At 31.5% G+C, this 18,005-nt stretch overlaps 3 protein-coding genes across 6 annotated transcripts in view; 2 read left to right on the top strand and 1 right to left on the bottom strand.

The window, feature by feature from the left end:
* Window positions 1-6,603, top strand: part of LOC124424108 (laminin subunit beta-1) — a 10,455-nt gene extending 3,852 nt beyond the window's left edge. For all 4 annotated transcript variants that reach the window (XM_046962682.1, XM_046962681.1, XM_046962684.1 and 1 more), the window contains 10 exons: window positions 1-168; window positions 248-810; window positions 904-1,083; window positions 1,187-1,512; window positions 1,606-2,016; window positions 2,097-2,286; window positions 2,371-2,817; window positions 2,965-3,472; window positions 3,563-4,646; window positions 4,727-6,603. The exon at window positions 1-168 is cut by the window's left edge and continues 141 nt beyond it. In XM_046962682.1, coding sequence (XP_046818638.1) covers window positions 1-168; window positions 248-810; window positions 904-1,083; window positions 1,187-1,512; window positions 1,606-2,016; window positions 2,097-2,286; window positions 2,371-2,817; window positions 2,965-3,472; window positions 3,563-4,646; window positions 4,727-5,698 — 4,849 coding nt within the window. In that variant the 3' untranslated portion in view covers window positions 5,699-6,603. The remainder of the gene's footprint in view (window positions 169-247; window positions 811-903; window positions 1,084-1,186; window positions 1,513-1,605; window positions 2,017-2,096; window positions 2,287-2,370; window positions 2,818-2,964; window positions 3,473-3,562; window positions 4,647-4,726) is intronic.
* A 3,640-nt stretch (window positions 6,604-10,243) lies between these two features.
* LOC124424110 (protein trapped in endoderm-1) lies at window positions 10,244-14,265 on the top strand. The gene is made up of 3 exons (XM_046962687.1): window positions 10,244-11,967; window positions 12,453-12,699; window positions 12,915-14,265. Exons 1-3 carry the CDS (start codon window positions 11,835-11,837, stop codon window positions 13,561-13,563), a joined length of 1,029 nt encoding a protein of 342 aa, XP_046818643.1. The 5' UTR covers window positions 10,244-11,834; the 3' UTR covers window positions 13,564-14,265.
* Window positions 13,734-17,320, bottom strand: LOC124424109 (putative tyrosine-protein kinase Wsck). Its single transcript, XM_046962686.1, has 4 exons — window positions 16,807-17,320; window positions 16,519-16,673; window positions 14,711-16,455; window positions 13,734-14,620 (listed from the first exon to the last, which is right to left on the bottom strand). Exons 1-4 carry the CDS (start codon window positions 16,992-16,994, stop codon window positions 14,552-14,554), a joined length of 2,157 nt encoding a protein of 718 aa, XP_046818642.1. The 5' UTR covers window positions 16,995-17,320; the 3' UTR covers window positions 13,734-14,551.
* Window positions 17,321-18,005: the final 685 nt, after the last annotated feature.

The following is an 18,005-nucleotide window of genomic DNA, read 5'->3' on the forward strand; positions in this document are numbered from 1 at the left end:
ATCTTTCGATTTTGGAAAAACTTGGAAGGTTTACAGATACTTTGCCCATAATTGCGAGCAATCCTTCCCAGGTGTAGCTACGCATCAACCACAAAGTTTGACCGATGTAATATGTGAAACACGTTATTCTGGCGTAGCCCCATCCACTGGTGGTGAAGTAATCTTTAGGTGAAATAAAGTTTTTTAATTTCTTTAACAAGTAATCCCATGTGTCTACATAATCCATAAATATATTTATATATTACAGAGTATTGCCACGAAATTTGGAAATCGATAATCCGTATTCGATAGAAGTACAAAATTTATTGAAGATAACCACTCTCAGAATCAACATGACGAGATTACATACATTGGGAGACGATTTGTTAGATTATCGTCCAGAGACTGGGGAAAAATATTATTATGCTATCCAAGACATGGTGATTCGAGGATCCTGTTCTTGTTATGGGCACGCATCGAGATGTCTTCCTTTACCAGGAGTGGCACAAGAAGAAAATATGGTACATGGAAAATGCGAATGTACTCACAACACAAAAGGACTGAATTGTGAAAAATGCGAGGATTTCTATAATGATTTACCTTGGAAACCAGCGGTTGGTAAACAAACGAACGCTTGTAGACCTTGCAATTGTAACAATCATACATCTTCCTGTCACTTTGACGAAACAGTTTACGAAAGATCTGGTAGAGTTTCTGGCGGTGTATGCGATGATTGTCAGCATAACACGCGTGGTCAAAATTGTGAACAGTGCAAGCCATTTTATTATCATGATGTTAGTAAAGATATCTCGGATATTGAAGCCTGTCAACGTAAGTTATTTAAATATTCTTTTGACAAATAATTCTATTCGATGAAAAATAATGATCATTTAATTAGGATATCTCATTTATATAATTTTACAGCTTGCGATTGTGATCTTAGTGGATCCTTGGACGATGGCATATGTGATTCCAGAACCGATCCTCTTAGTGGCGATGAGTCTGGTCGTTGTCACTGTAAAGCGAACGTAGAGGGTCGTCGTTGTGATCATTGCAAGAATGGTTTTTGGAATTTCAATTCAGAAAATCCTCAAGGATGCCAAGGTAGAAAATATTGAAAATTATAATTAAATATTCAATAGCTATAAATATAATGTATATTTCGAAATATTAAGTATTCATCAATAAATTTCTTATTAATTTACAGCATGTACTTGTAACACTCTTGGTACCATCGATAATCAGGGTTGTAATATGATAACTGGTGAATGTACTTGTAAACGTTACGTTACCGCACGAGATTGTAATCAATGCTTGCCAGGATATTGGGGACTTTCTGAAGATCCCGATGGATGTAAACCTTGCGATTGCGATCGTGGTGGTTCATATGAAAATTCTTGCGACGTTGTTACCGGACAATGTCGATGCAGACCACACATCATCGGTAGAACTTGTAATCAACCAGAACAAGGCTATTATACCGGCTCTTTAGACTTTTTAATTTATGAAGGTGAACTATCAAGAGCAACTGACGTAAGTTATACATGAATATTTATTTTTATTTAATTAGACAATTCATCTTTTTTTTTTTTTGATACTGCACTTAACTGAATATATTTCCTTCAGAATTGTCAAGTTGTAATAAGAGAACCTTATCGCGATGGAAGAAATAGTACTTGGACGGGGACTGGATTTATGAAAGCTTTACAAGACTCAACTCTCAACTTTACGATCGATGATATTCGTAGATCCATGTGGTACGATATAATAGTACGCTATGAACCAATCCAGTCGGGTACATGGGAAGATGTTCAAATAATTATTGAAAGAGACGAACCTGTCGATCTTAATGGTCCTTGTGCCAATTCAAAACCAGAATATGATCGATTATGGGTACAGTTACCATATCATTCAAGAAATTCCATTGCTCAACCTTCCGTTTGTTTAGAAAAAGGCAAAAAATACAACGTCATATTGCAATTCCGTAAATTTAATAGTCATGTAGATACACCCACGGCATCTATATTAATTGATTCTGTAAGTATAATTTTACATACACATAAATCAATCTATGTATATATGTTTATAATATTATCTTTAACTATCTTTACATCAAGATTATTGTGAGACCAAAAATAGATGCCATACCTTTCTTCAATGCACTTGATGTCGGTGAATTACGTCGTCAGGAATATGAGTTATGCAATCAAATACTTAACGACGTCAATTACATTCGGAATAATTTACCTGATGAGTGTAAAAAGTATCAGGATAGTATCGGTTATTATGTCTTTGAGGGTGCACATCGTAAGTATAATAAATTTGACAAAAACAATTAAGTATACATTATTGTTGAAGATTATAGAAATTATAAAAAATATTTTATTGCAGCTTGCGAGTGTAATCCTACAGGATCACATAGTCTTCTTTGTCAGAATTATGGTGGCTTATGTCCTTGTAAAGTTAACGTAGTCGGTAGACGATGCGATCGTTGTGCACCAGGAACTTATGGATTTGGTCCAGTAGGATGTATACCTTGCGATTGCGATGGCGTTGGTGCTTTGGATAATTTTTGTGACGTTAAAACTGGACGATGCAAGTGTCGACCAAATACATATGGAAGAACGTGTGGCCAATGTGAACCAGGTTTTTGGAATTTTCCACATTGTCAACGATGTCAATGCCATGGTCATGCAGATAATTGTGACTCTAGAACCGGAGCTTGCATCAATTGTCGTGATTCTACCACTGGTCACAATTGTGATCGTTGTATTGAAACCTTTTACGGTGATCCACGAATAGGAGTGGACATACCGTGTAGACCTTGTCCTTGTCCAGGTAAGAACTGTGTGTATCAAGGAAGAAAAAAATGTAATCTTTAGTAAGCATTTGAAGTAATGAATAATACAGTTTTTCTTTACTTATTTATTAATTTTTTTTTGTTTTTTTTTTTTGTTTTTTTTGTTTTTTTATATACAAACGCAGGTACATTAAATTCTGGTCACTCATACGCGGATAGCTGTTCCCTCGATTCTATAACTCAGGATGTAATTTGTGAGTGTTATGAGGGATACGGCGGTCCACGTTGCGAAAAGTGTGCTGAGAATTATTTCGGCAATCCTGAAGTACCAGGTGGAAATTGCGAGCTTTGTGAATGTAATAATAATTCCGATCTGAGTCAACCTGGTAACTGTGATCCACATACCGGACATTGTCTACAATGTCTCTACAATACCGATGGACCGAACTGTCAAATTTGCAAACCTGGATTTTACGGTGATGCACTTAAACAAGATTGTAAAGAATGTAATTGCGATTTCCTAGGATCCGACAGATCGATTGGACCTTGCGATCATCGTACTGGACAGTGTCCTTGCTTGCCACATGTGATTGGTCAACGTTGTGACAATTGCGAAGAAAATCATTGGAGAATTGCAAGCGGTCAAGGTTGTGATCCTTGCGAATGTGACGCTGTTGGAAGTGTATCTGATAAGTACGTGATAAATTTGATGTATATGTAATCGATCGATCAAATAATTAGTTCGATCATTTTTAACTCATCTTTTTAAACATTTGAAAACAGGTGTAATCCCTTCGATGGAAGTTGCGAGTGTAGAGCAGGTTTTGGTGGACGAAGATGCAATGAATGTCAAACGAATTTCTGGGGAAATCCAAATATCGAATGTACACCATGCGAATGCAATGTAATTGGTTCTTCAAGTCAACAGTGTAATAGAGAAACCGGTGTCTGTATTTGTCACAAAGGAATAGGAGGTGAAAAGTGTGACCAATGTGACCGTGGTTATCATGGAGAGGCACCACAATGTAGTCCGTGCGGTGAATGTTTCGACAATTGGGATTTAACATTAGACGAATTGAAAAACAAGACGAATCTTGTAATAGAGGAGGCTTCCAGGATACAGAAGGTCGGTACTACTGGGGTTTACAGTCAGGAATTCGACGATATGGTCAATTCATTGAACCAAGTACGTGATTTGATCAGCAATACTTCTATCAAGAGTCAAGATTTAGATGAGTTAACAGATTTGGCCGAGGAATTGAGTAAAAATATTTCGAATTCAGCGAAACAACTTGAGGAAGTCGACAATATGTTAGAAAATGTTAGTCAACGAGTTAATCTTGGCGATGTCGCATTAAAGAAATTGAAAAATAGAACGAATAGCTTGCATCAGGGTGCTATGGAATTAAAAGAGAACGCAACGATATTACAAGAGGAGAATGTTCAAGGTGCCCTAAATGTGACGCAACAAATGGCCGAGCAATCTCGACAAGCCGAAAAGATGGCAAACGCTACGAGTAATATATTGGCCGATGCGGAGAGATATCGCAAACATACGGAAAATCTCTTAATCAAAAATAGTGTATCGTTTAACGAAGCCCAAGGGAGAAATAACGAATCTCTTCTAAAATTAAGCGATAAGTTAAATACATTGAACGGAGATATGCCTGAATTGAACCTTAAAATGTGTGGTGACAATGTCACCGATTGTAGCAACGTTTGTGGCGGCGCTGGATGTGGCTTCTGCGGAGGACTCTCTTGTGACGTTGGCGCGATAACCAAAGCTAATCAAGCATTGGATGTGGCCAAACAACAGGCTGATAAAATTAAAAATCAAAAGGATGAAGCGGAACAATTATTACGTAATGTATGTTCATCGGTTTCTTCTTTTTTTTCTAATATTTTTCCTTATTATACGTTTCATGAAACAATTTTTATTTTTTACAGATGATCCAAATCAAACAAGATGCCGTAGCGGCTAGATCGAATGCACAAGATGCATTTAATAATGCTTTAGAAGCAAGAAATCGTTCCGACAAGATTACCAAAAGTTTATCGGACACTAACAAGCGAATTTGGAGTATGCTGGACGAGGAACAGCCAACACCTACGATGGTGAGAGATCTGGCTAACGATATATTAAACAAGAACATCAAATTAAAACCTGATGAGATCAAACGATTGGCCAGTCGCATAAAAACTATCGTTGGTTCTCTCACGGATTCCGACAAAATTCTTGCCGACACAAAGGACGATCTCGAATTAGCTCATAATTTAGAGGAAAGTGCTAATCAAGCCAAGGATACAGCGTTGAAAAAACAAAATGAAACGAACGAAGTTGTATTGTTATTAACAGAAGCGAAAAAGGCACAGGAATTGGCAAAAGCCGCCATAGATACAGCTCAAAGTGACGTGGCCAAATCGGAAAAAGATTTGACCGATATAGCTGTCCTCATAAAGGAAGCTCAAACAAAAGCCAATGATACCACCGATTCCGTAAAAGCTTTGGACACAAGATTGAAGCAATTACAAAAGCAATCGGCCAAGAACGCTTTCATTTTGAATAAGGAGATAGAAGTTGAAACTCTTAAAGTCGCCAATGAGGCTCGTGTCGTCGAGGGAAAAACGAAAAAATTAGCGGAGGAGTATAAAAAGGCTGACGAATTTTTAAATTATCGAATAAATAAAAGCGAAGATGATATAAAGAGAGCCAAGAAATTACTTCAAAGAGCTTCCGAATTGACAGCTGATACGTCTACTAAATTTAAAGACTTAGACGGTATGGAAAGCGTTTATAAAGACAACGAGAGAATATTAACCGATCTCATGGCCGAAATAGATTCCCTAACCGTAGAAATGGTGAAACATTTAGCAGAGATCGAGCGAAAGGCACAGATCTACAGACAATGCACCTCTTAATGCGCATTTATTTATAACGTTTATGGCACCTTAGAATCGAATATTCAAAAGAAATCTCTATTCGGCTCATCCTTCTAACGACACTAACTCTTAATCCCAATCTATAATAATTTTCTAAATAATTATTAAAGTTAAACATATCATATTATTACTCAAATAGTTTTTATCACGTTTATATTTACATCATATTCTCATCTTTTTTAATTCATACTTATATAATGTACTAACGTAGATATCGATGACGGTCAATTGTTTTTATAGTGCCATAATATCTAACAAAAGTGCCGTGTTTTTCTGTGAATGAAATTGAATCTAATCGAACTGTATTTTTACTTACATTTTTGCAATTATTTTATTTGTGTTTTTTTTCTTTTTTTTTTTTTACAAAGCTATTTTGTATAATGTCATTTGCCCTATAATATTATCTGTTGTACATATGTAGTTTTTACATCTATATATATATATATATATATATATATATATATATATATATATATATATATGCGTTAATTTGTATCGCACAACAATTATAGAAATAATCATTTGATCGTTTCTATAATTTTCATTTAATATTGTAATAAAAGACAACATTAGGTAATATGATTTAATATAGATGCTTAATACAACGTCAAAGTTCTCGAAGAGAATTAATCATTTTATATAACATTAAGGAAAGAAAAAAAAAAATTGTAGTGTTATGATCGAACCAAATGCCTTAGTAAATATATAAATAGGATATAATAAAAAATTTGTTAACAATATAATACGCAATAGAATAATATGTTAGAATAAATAAACGTGATTAACAGAGTCGAAAAATAATCTATGAGATAAAATAGAAATCGATTCAATTGACACCAAAATCTTCTTCGTAAAAGTCCATTAAAATTACATGTTCAAAGTAATATTTTTAACGTGAATATTCGTAAAAATAGAACCATAAGTTTCCATTGCCCCTGACATAATCTTATTTCCTTATATAAGACGAAACTTTGATAGATAGGAAGAAGGAAAATAGTGCCGGAAATACGATAAGAGAAAAGATAAGAATTTTACTGTGATAATTAGTTACTTCTAAACAGTAAAAGATTCAACATTTACTTCTTATTTTTCTTAAATGAAAAACAAAATTGTTTCTTTCTCTTTCTTTTTCTTTTTTCATTTTTTCATTTTTTAATTTTTTCCCTTAAGAATAAACAAAAAACAGAAACCAAAAAAAAGAAAGAAAGAAAAAAATTGTTTCCTTAATAAATCCCATAAGATTAAAAATCGTTTCTTTCGTAGGTCATCATCAAAATTGAGATCCTAGAAATTAATTCGATGTAGAAAAAGTGATCGATTTGATTAGAAATTTTTTTTATACATGGAATTATTTACGTCAATATTTTCTTCGTTTTTTTTTTTTCATACTTATGTTTTGTTTTCCTATGCTTTGTTTTGTTTCTTTATGAAAAGTTTCCATTGACTTTCAAGATCACATCCTGGAGTAGAATTTCATCGTAAAAGCAATCCTTGCTGTTTATTGTAGTAATACCCAATGTCAGGGGATAGACACACGTGCGTAAATAGAAATTTCCCTGTTAAACTTTTCCTCCCCCTTTTTCGATAATCGAGCGACGTCAGTGACGATAGCTTTTACGGGAACTCCCATCTGCATTTTTCTTTTCTTCCTTATTTCTTTTTTTCCTCTTCTTTTTCTTCTTTTTTTTTTATTATTTTCCTTTCGTTGCACCTCCTCGAACGAAATCGCCTTTCTCTTTGAAACATGGCCAGACGCTAGAGAGTATTTCGTGAATAAAGAAGAGCTTTGTTGAATTCAAATGGTGTATGTATGAGGGCTCACGGGGTTGCGTACAATGAGTTCATTCAATACGAGCCTCGGTGGTTCTCAAACTGCATTAGATCGACGTAAGACGAAGGATCTTTGAATTAATCCTTTTCTAATTTTGTTAAATATCCACGCGATCACGTTAAAAATGAATATCAAACGTGTAACAATAAATACTGAAACGAATAACTTCGTTCGAATTAAATTTACGCGTGTTATTTAATTGTTCGATTGAAAATAATTTTCTTTAATTTTGTTCTTTCCTCTTTATTTTTTTCTCTCTGATCGAATATATTAATTATGTAATAAAAATTTCAAAATCAAAAAAAAGGAATGATACAAAGATTAAATGTATTATTGGAAAAGTAATTGAAATGTATTTTTTTACGATGTAGATATTTTTAGTGTCGCAATAAAAATTAAAAAAAAAAAAAAAAAAAAAAACAAACAAACAAACAAAAAAAAATAGAAATAAAAAATTAAAAGAAGGAAAAGTGTAAAAATAAAAAATAAAAATCAGTTATTATTAAAAACTATTAAAAACATACGAAATTATTATAAAAGTTATCATAATGTGAGTATATCTTTTATCTAATAAAAGCTTATATTTTAATAGGGAAAATTATTGAGAGGCACTGGATTTCAACGAACGATCGTGTGGTCATTACCGTTAAGATTTCTCTATATACATTACAGCCGTCTAATGAATTAACATACCAACGAATATGCATACGAGTAATACGTATGCACTACTATTACATACCTCGATTATGTTCTATGGGCTATTTTATTTTTAAAGTTTGTAAAATCAATAAAGGTACTTATTGAAATGTTATATATATACAGGACGATTCAATAATTATTATCATTCAAAAATAATTTTTTAAAGATTTCTCAAAAGAACTTTATCAATTACTAGAACAAAAAATCATTTGTATAATATACGTTCAACGTAAAAGATTTTTGTATATATAATTAGTTGGATATATAATTAAAAATAAAAAAAAAAAGAATTATAGAATTATTTTAACTTTTTATAATAATAATAATTATTGACTCTGTATATTTTTCAATTCTCGCATTCGATAAATTTATCGATGATTGAACGGCCATTCTTTTCATTGGACAAAGATTAAAATTATCTCAAAGCATATATTAAATGGTACAGATAGAATTCTTGGATGTTACAATCGGCTTGTAGGGCGAAAGAAGTATCGTATCGAGAAAGAGAAAAATAATGGGATAGGAAAAACGTAAAATATAATATTCTTCTTATCAACGCATACGCATATTGAATATTATACTTTAGTAAATACAAAGACAAATTTTTTTTTCCTTTTAAGAGATAACTCTATATCAATTTTTGAAATCATAATCTTCCCTTTGCCCGCAACAGATACGTTTAGGTAAACGATAACTCTAAGTTCAAACAGAGAATTGATGTGACAGTGCGATTATATGGGAAAAAACTTATTTTTTTAAATCTCGCTTTGTCCTTTTTTTTAAAACGATTAAAAGATCTCTCATCAAGGATATCTTTCTTGTCGTATACATATAAAAAAAAAAAAAAGGAAAAAAGAATTCAACATCTTTCATAGATTTTTTTGAATCGATTGAATTGATTTAAACGACCTGTTTGTTAAGATACAAAATTATCGATCGACCAGAACGATATAAGCTCGTAGATATTTCCAAAATCGAAAGATAAATAATAAAGAGATAAATAATAAAAAATAAAAAATTTACAAATCAAAAGAAGAATTCAAACGATCCGTTAGATTTCCCACAAGTCGTAAGTCAAAGCCAATGTCAGAGTTGTATAACTCGTATAGCCATCGGGGATCAACGCGCGAGGGGTTGAAAGATGTAAAGACAGGTAAGAGCATGAAAAGAGGAGTTAGAGAGAGAGAGAGAGAGAGAGAGAGAGAGAGAGAGAGAGAGAGAGAGAGAGAGAGAGTGAGATGGAAGAGAAGGAGGAAAGTTTACATAGACGCAGTATGTTCTCTTGGTAGAGAGGGGCAAGAAAATGGCTCCTGCCGATTGTTCGGCATCTTTTGTAGGTAGTAAGTCGGTTTGACAGCTGGTTCTTGCCGAAGTGGAGTAAGGGGAATTGGAAAGGGCCCATGTCGCAGAGCAGCAGTAATAGGTATAATGGTTAGTATGGTGAGGAGAAGGAGGAGAAGAGGGGTAACACCAATCGTCTCTTTTCTCCCATGGGATGGTTTCTTACCTTCCCTATTCGAAATTCAAAAACGATAGGCACGAGCCAAAGAATAAAATAGCTTCTGCATAGTCGCGTGTTGAAGTTTAGACATTTATGATCGAGATCGATCATGAGAACGAATATTTTTTATCAATCGAAATTGTATCACCTCGATAATCGTACAATGATCTTTGAAAATAATCTATTGATCTGTCCGAGAATATTAATCGATTTTATGTGAAAGAAGAAAAGTTTTACAAAAATTTTATTATCGAAGATCTAAAATTGAAATTCATTGATCGGAAAGATATTGGGATGATCAAATATAATCGATAAACTTGGTATGTTGACCCTTTTATTGACGACAATAGACACAAAAAATAACAGCTCGTTGGGAAACTAATTCGAGACTTGTTTATCCTTCTTTCTTTGTTTTCTTTTTTTTTTTGTTTTGTTTTTTCCATTTATAGACTTGTTTATCCTTCTCTTTTTTTCGTCCTTTTCAAGATATCACAAGCATTGATACGAAAGAATTGATCTTCGATTTATATAATAAATTTAAAGGTAAGATCGTGTTATCGAATCTCTTTATTTATTTTTATTTATTTATTTTCTTAAATAATAATATTTATTATAATCGTCTTTGTCTAATCGTTCGACGCTTTTGAAGGTGGATATCTTGAAACGATCATGCGATCATTCATGAAAAAGATTTAAGTCGGTCTATGATAAAAGTAAAGTTAGGTGTGTCGTAAATTATATTAATAAATTTTCGATCGTGAAAAGAGTACACAATGTAGAAAGAACGAATATCATGAAAATACAAAAGTATTTGACAAATATTTCGACCAATCAAATTAATTAAATTATAGTGACTATATTAGACAAATCAGTTTTATTAATATCATCTTTTATATGATCATATAATTTTAAAAATCGTCGTAGTGTCTATATTAACATAATTTATATATTCTATCAATAAAAACTAAAAGAAAAAAAATTCTAGAAATTAAATGTGAGGTTTAAATTATCTATATGAGATTAGAAAAAATAGAATGTATAGCTTTGGAAGCTGTGGCTCACAAACACTAAAAGAGAAGACGCGAAAGGAGGTGGAAAAATTAAATCGAGAAAGAGAGAGAAAAAGCGAGATAGAAAAGGGAGGGGGGAGAGAGAAAGAGAGAGAAAGAACGTTAGATAAAGACAGTAAAGCGTGTGTACTCTCGTAAAGGGCGCGTACGTGGTCAGAGTTCGTCAGTCTCGATCGGTCTTCGAGTAAAAGAGGGTTACACGTTTTTTGTGCTATTATTTTCTTGTCTCGAGAGCCCATTCAGATTTTATGATCTTAACGAGGAATAAAAAAAGAAATTAAATAAAAATAAATTGAGAATAACGATCTCGAAAAGAAAAAGAAACAAGAGAAATAGAAAAAAAAACAACAAGCATTAGAACCTCAATATTTCATTGTGAAAAAAAAATTAAAAAAAAATAAAAAAATAAAAAAAATAAATAAAGAAAGAAATGACGAAATATTTGAATATTATTTTTAAACGTTTACATTGTCAACGTAACAAAGTTAAGAATATTAACAAAATATTTATAATAAATTTACAAGAAATATGATCATCCGATCTTCGTTTCAATGAAGAATAAATGTTTTTCCTGTGATAGTGTTCGCAACGTGTAATCCTATGCGTATATATACGCGCGTGTATATGTGTGTGTGTGTGTGTATGTGTGTGTGTGTGCGTGCGTGCGTGTATCTAATCATCGAACTCATTAAGAGGGGTCGTTATTCCATGATCCATTGGTAACTGCTCGCAAATAAGTAAGCGTACTTTGCGATTAATGAACTTGTTGAAGGAATCAACACAAAAGTGTATGTGTCTGTGTCTGAATATACATATATGTATGTGTGTAGATATGTGTTCATTTCATTCGAGTCTTTGATAAGTATTGAAAAAGTTGAATTTTAATAAATATATTCAGATTTATTCGTGCGATAGGAATAGTTGATTTGTTATTTGATTTTGACCATTCTAAAGGATGCAAAAAAAAGGAAATTTCTTGAAAAAGAAGAATTGAAAAAAAAAAAGAAGATTAATATGGCTAATTCTTCGTCGATTAATATCAGCTTCGATGACGAAAATGGAATCGAAGCTTTTAAACATTATTCTCGCTCGGCCACTACCGCAGCTGCCATTTGTGCGATAATCTTCAGTATTGTTGGTATACTAGGTAAAAATATAAAAATGTTAATTATTTTCTTATACATATAAGTATCACTGTACTGAATTTTATATATATATATATATATATAAAAAGAAAAAAAGAAAGAATTTCTAAGTCAAAGTAATAAATAATTCTAACAGATCTAAGAGTAAAACACGTCTTTTCGAATATATAAATAAATAGAAAATATTCTATTATCCAAATAGATTCGTTGGAGAAATTAAATGACAAATTTTGTTTCTATTGTGATATAAATATAAATTCATTTGTGATTTAAAACGATTTAATCTTTTTCTTTCTTTTTATTATTTTTTTTTTTTTTTTTAATATTTCAATTAAAAATTTGTTTATTCCGCTCAGAATTCTAACGTTAAATAAATTGAAATATATATTAATTTAATCGAGTTATTTGAAAAATTCTATCAAATATTCTCGCAACTCGTTAACTAATTAAAATATCAAGACCCATGTACGTTTTCTCTTAATTGAAGGTAATTTGGTGACAGTAATCGCGCTACTGAAGTACACGAGACTAAGGCGACACGCTACAACTGCATTCGTTATAAGTCTAAGTGTCTCCGATTTAATTTTCTCTGCTGTGAATTTGCCATTGACAGCTAGCAGATATTTGAACGAAGCTTGGGTCCTTGGTGATACACTTTGTCAGATCTTCCCACTTTTCTTTTATGGAAACGTAGCTGTCTCGTTGCTAAGTATGGTTGCAATTACAATTAACAGGTCAGTAATCTATAAGCTAATCATAAAAAAAAAAAAATAACGATCTGATTGTATATTAAATTTAAAGAACTATTAAAATTTTTAAGTTGAAGTTTATCAAAAGAAACTTCGAACGTTTTTTGAAATTTTCAAAGATATTCCCTTTCTTTTTACAAAATTAAAAAAAAAAATATTACTAAGATATATAAAAACAATATATTTAATATTTTCTTTAGGTATGTACTCATATCAAGATCGGATATCTACGCTGTTATATATACAACTCGGGGTATCGTATTGATGTTGATCGCCATATGGACCCTTAGTTTCTCCCTTTTGATACCACCTTTGATAGGTATATGGGGTACTCTTGGATTAGATCCAAAGACCTTCTCTTGTACGATTTTAAAGAAGAACGGTTCGAGTCCAAAAAAAGTACTCTTTGTTCTCGGCTTTATTGTACCCTGCGTTGTGATCAGCGTTTCTTATCTTTGTATTTACTGGCGCGTAAGAAAGAGCCGAAGGAACTTGGAAGCACATGCTACTGGAGGAAGACGAAAAGTTGGTGGATTTCAAAGGAGAGAAGATTCCAGAGTGACGAGACTTATGTTGATTATATTCTTGTGTTTTTTAACGTGTTTCATGCCATTGATGTTGGCAAATGTAATCGACGACAAAGTCAGAATTCCTATATTACATGTGATCGCTTCTATATTAGCTTGGGCATCCTCCGTTATAAATCCTTTTATATACGCTGGTACCAACAAATTGTATAGAGAAGCTTACAAGCAAATTTTATGTCCTGTTTCAAGCAAAATACCAACGACTGGCCCAAAACCAACGCACTCGCACTCAAGCAAAATCTCTTCCCCTCCATTGACGTGACTAATATCGTCAATTCCGATTGCACTCATTTGGATTAATTAATTTCTAATTTTTTTGTTCTTTTTTTTTTTTTTTTTTTTTTTTTTAAGTTATAATTAGAACGAACGAATTTAATTATTTAAACAATTGTAAAGATATTGGCGTTAGAAATAGATCGATATACTATAGTGTGTGATTTTGTGAACAGTTCCGTTTAAATGGCGATTATTTTTATATTTGTATTATCTTAACATAGATTTGTACCATACAGATTTATTTTGTAAAGTATCAGCGCTTTCCATATATTATGAATATCGATCTTGTATATAATATTATAAAACAAAAATACATTTTTTGTTATTTTTACAATACATTTGGAATGTTCAAGTAGAGAATTCGTATATATAATATATTATGGTAATATAGTAATGGTATTATTTATCTAGCGAAATATGGACGGAAATTGTAGTTATTAAAGTTATATAAAAAAAGAAAACATCCGTTAAAAAAAATACAAATATAATATACATTTTAAAAACACTGAATGAAATTAAATATTATCTATTCTAGAGTATATAAATGGTAACTGCATATGGTGTATAAAAAGCTTAATTTACGAACACCTTGTAAATATAAATAGTAGATATGGTGCAATAGATATCAGCACGATTTACTGTTTATCAACGTAACAATAAATCACTTACTTATTGTACTTACACTTAACATCCGACTTATACGAATTTTAATATAATTATTCTTTTTTTCGAAAATTATAAATATTGTTTTTAATTCAATTTTTTTTTGTTTTTTTTTTATTTTTTTTATTCTTTTTTTTTTTTTTAAATAAAAAAGATAAACAAAATGATTTCGTCAGTCTTCCAAACATACTTCTTGTCGCGCAAGTCGGCTGAGGTAGATATAATGATTAAGTACTAACCATTTCACATTATATCTACAAATACTATGGAATAATTCAAATGTCACTTTAAGTATTATATATTTAATGAGATTAATTCAACTCCAATTCAGGAATGTATGGTTCTGTAAATGTAGTGATGGGACATATACTTAAAGTATTCTGAAAAAAAGAAAAAAAGTATAATCATATTCAAGTAACATTTTTGTTATCAGGATAACTTGATAAGTTATAAATAATATAAATTTTTACCAATCTCACAAGCTCGTCAAAAGTTGGTCTTTCTTCTGGATCAACTTGCCAGCATGATAACATCACTTCGTATAACGGATCAGGCATATCTGGTAATTGTGGTAATCTGATACCTCGTTCAACAGCTTCCTCTACTTCGCTATCAAATTGAAGATTTGAGTAAGGAGTTCCACCCATACTAAGCATTTCCCATAAAAGTATTCCAAATGCCCAGACAACGCCTGGTTGATGCTTTTTTTTACTAGTAAAACATTCTGTTGCCCTCCAACGAGCATATTTTACATCTTCTAAGACGTATTTTGCAATACCGTGACCCATGACCTTAGGTATCCAATCATTGGTAATGCCTATACTTCTAGCACATAAATGATTATGAATGATCTTATAATTTTCAAGATGTTGTAATGCAGATGCAATTGAAGAACCAATAGGTAACATTTGATCAATTGGAAATATTGTTCCAGATCTAGCAGCTAATAATAAATGTTTCAATATTTGTGGAGGCATTTCTAGAACAACATATAAAGTATCTGATGTTTCACAGGTTCCAACCAAACCAGCAAGATATTTCATTGTTGACGTCTTAATGCATACATCTAATTCTCTTAGCATAGCTTGCTTATCTGACGGTTTTAACGAACGATCGGCTATAGTATGAACAACTACAGAAAATGTCTTATCATCTTTTTGTACTGTACCAGAGTGAACTGTACCAAATCGCCCTCTACGTAAGACTGCATTATCAATTGATAAATTATTTTGTGGTATACTCCAGACTTTGTTTTTCAATTCTTGATAATGATTTACCCTTTCTGGTACATCCTCTGGAATATATCCCATGTTATCTACTTCATGCAATGGCCCTTGTAATGTCAATTCTTGTTGCTCTGGAAGTTTTATTATATGGGCCTTTTCATGACGGCGTCTTACTAAATAAAATATTAATATGGATATAATAAGTAAAGATCCTAAAAGAATAATTCCTATACGTAAAATAATGACAACAACAGAATCCATTTGATGAAATTCATCTTGTTGAAATTGTTGAATACTGTTGGTAAAATTAGAATAGGAATACTGCACTTCTCCTTGTGCTCTTGATATAACCACCAATCCTATTTGTGGCATCATTGGTTCAGTTTTTAAAGGAGCATTATAATATCCCCCTATTAATCTTCCATCTCCTACTACAAATTTTTTATAATTATGAAAGTCTGATGCATCAAATTCTGCTGTTATATAATAACCTAAACCTTCTTGAAATGACTTTTCATAATTTAAATACATAACATCTGACCCAACCGGAGGTATTGTGCCAGGCTGAACTACTACAACTTGATAAGCGCTTACTGGTCCATTTTCGCTACTTCCCTCAGAAAGCATAACTGTTGTGGTAGTATTATTTTGATTTAATATTTCTGGTGTAGCTGGTTTATCAGGTGGACCTATGGAGGTCCATTCAGTAACATAAGCTGGTTTACTGATTCCTTGAGAATTACTTGCAGAAATTGATACATTATACTTAGTACCAGGTTGAAGACCTCTTAAAATAGTACTATTAGATGTGGCACCTTGTACTTGACTTTCTATCGGTGATAAATTGTTATAACTGTGCGTTTTAATAGCAACAGCAGTCAGTGTATAAGACGTAATATTTCCATTTGATATATCAGGTGGTTGCCATGTAATTAAGAAACTATCATCTTTTTGAGGAATTATTTGAATTGCTCTTGGTCTACTGGGACCTACAATTAAATAAATACTTAATAAATAAATACAAAATCAATAAATATCTACAAGGAAAATACCTTTTTGTCCAGTCGAATATATACTCATAGCTTCCTGACCTCCACAAAATTTAGATGCATCAGCAGTACATGGAATATTGCAAGAGTCGGATAAGCCATTTTTACCAAACTTACTACCACAATAACATCTCTGTCCATTCTGTAATCCAGCAAACCTGCAATTATAATAATGTTAATAATAATAATAGTAATAATAATAATATATCTTACTTTTATGCTTCTTTTTTATACAATTCCAGTATATATATATATATATATATATATATATATATATATGTATGTACTTACATGTAATCAAGCGAATAACATTGTTTGATACATTCATTAGGGGCAGTAATACGACTTGAAATTAAGGAAGATAAATCAGGATCCACAGCAGGACTCTTAAAACAACCTTCATACTCCTGTCCATATACTAAAGTTATACTAAGTAATAATATTATAGTAGCCATATTGATTTTCTTTTTCTTTTTCATCGATTATTCTGATTACATTTTCAAATAAAACAAAGATAGATATTTAATTTTATACATTTTATATTAATTCATAAATCACACCGCACGAGTTTATGGCATGATGTCATATCGAGTATTAGTCAGGTTAAATCTCAAATCATGTTCAAATACTTTGGCAAAAACTTGGTAAGATGACGTTAACGCTCGTAAACTGTTTTCTAATCATAATCGATAAATCATATTTTCCAAATACAATATAAAAATATTTATGAATTAAGTTAATAAACTAACTGTTTAGCGTAAACAAAACAATTCACTAACATGATACATGCAAATGCATGCGTCATAGCTGAAATAACTTAAGAGCCCTCTAGTATCACTTTTAAAATGGTTCCAAATTTGAAATTGACATATATAATGAAATTTCTCATATTCATATCTTATTTATTATTTCTTTAATTATTATTATATCATGTTATTTGGAAACTTCAATTTTTAAACAAATAATGTTCATATATACCATAGAATAATTTTTACCTTTACTTTTCATCGATTATCGCTTGATGTCCCATCTTGATTTTATAAATGATTCTTTTAAAATTCCAGTGCAACCAACATTAAATATATCATATTTGAAATTGACTATATATTAGAATGCAATTATTCTTTATTACCGACAATTGAACATATTCTACATAAATATGGTTTATTTTCATAATATCATTATTTACGAAATACTAATAACTATTTTCTAACTTTACGCTAACGATCTGTTAAGACATAAAAGATCTAACGAAGAAATAATGTTATACCACAAAAACCAGCAGTCGGTCAAGTAGATTATTTCTTTATGCATTTTTGGCGCCTCATTCCATAAACTAAACTATTGCAATCATTTCGTGATTCAATATATATATATATATATACATGTATATATATATATATATATATATATATATATATATATATATACACATATATATACACACACATACTACATATTATATAACTAATCGTCACGTCTAGGCAGCA

This window comes from Vespa crabro, chromosome 5 (assembly GCF_910589235.1).
Source record: "Vespa crabro chromosome 5, iyVesCrab1.2, whole genome shotgun sequence".
In the NCBI taxonomy this organism is placed as follows: Eukaryota; Metazoa; Arthropoda; class Insecta; order Hymenoptera; family Vespidae; genus Vespa; species Vespa crabro.

Coding starts and splice junctions, on each gene's coding strand:
- LOC124424110 (XM_046962687.1), top strand. CDS start 11,835: ATGGCTAATTCTTCGTCGATTAATATCAGCTTCGATGACGAAAATGGA. Junction 11,968..12,452: donor CAGTATTGTTGGTATACTAG/GTAAAAATATAA, acceptor TCTTAATTGAAG/GTAATTTGGTGACAGTAATC. Junction 12,700..12,914: donor GTTGCAATTACAATTAACAG/GTCAGTAATCTA, acceptor TATTTTCTTTAG/GTATGTACTCATATCAAGAT.
- LOC124424109 (XM_046962686.1), bottom strand. CDS start 16,994: ATGAAAAAGAAAAAGAAAATCAATATGGCTACTATAATATTATTACTT. Junction 16,456..16,518: donor ATATTCGACTGGACAAAAAG/GTATTTTCCTTG, acceptor ATTTAATTGTAG/GTCCCAGTAGACCAAGAGCA. Junction 14,621..14,710: donor TTGACGAGCTTGTGAGATTG/GTAAAAATTTAT, acceptor TCTTTTTTTCAG/AATACTTTAAGTATATGTCC.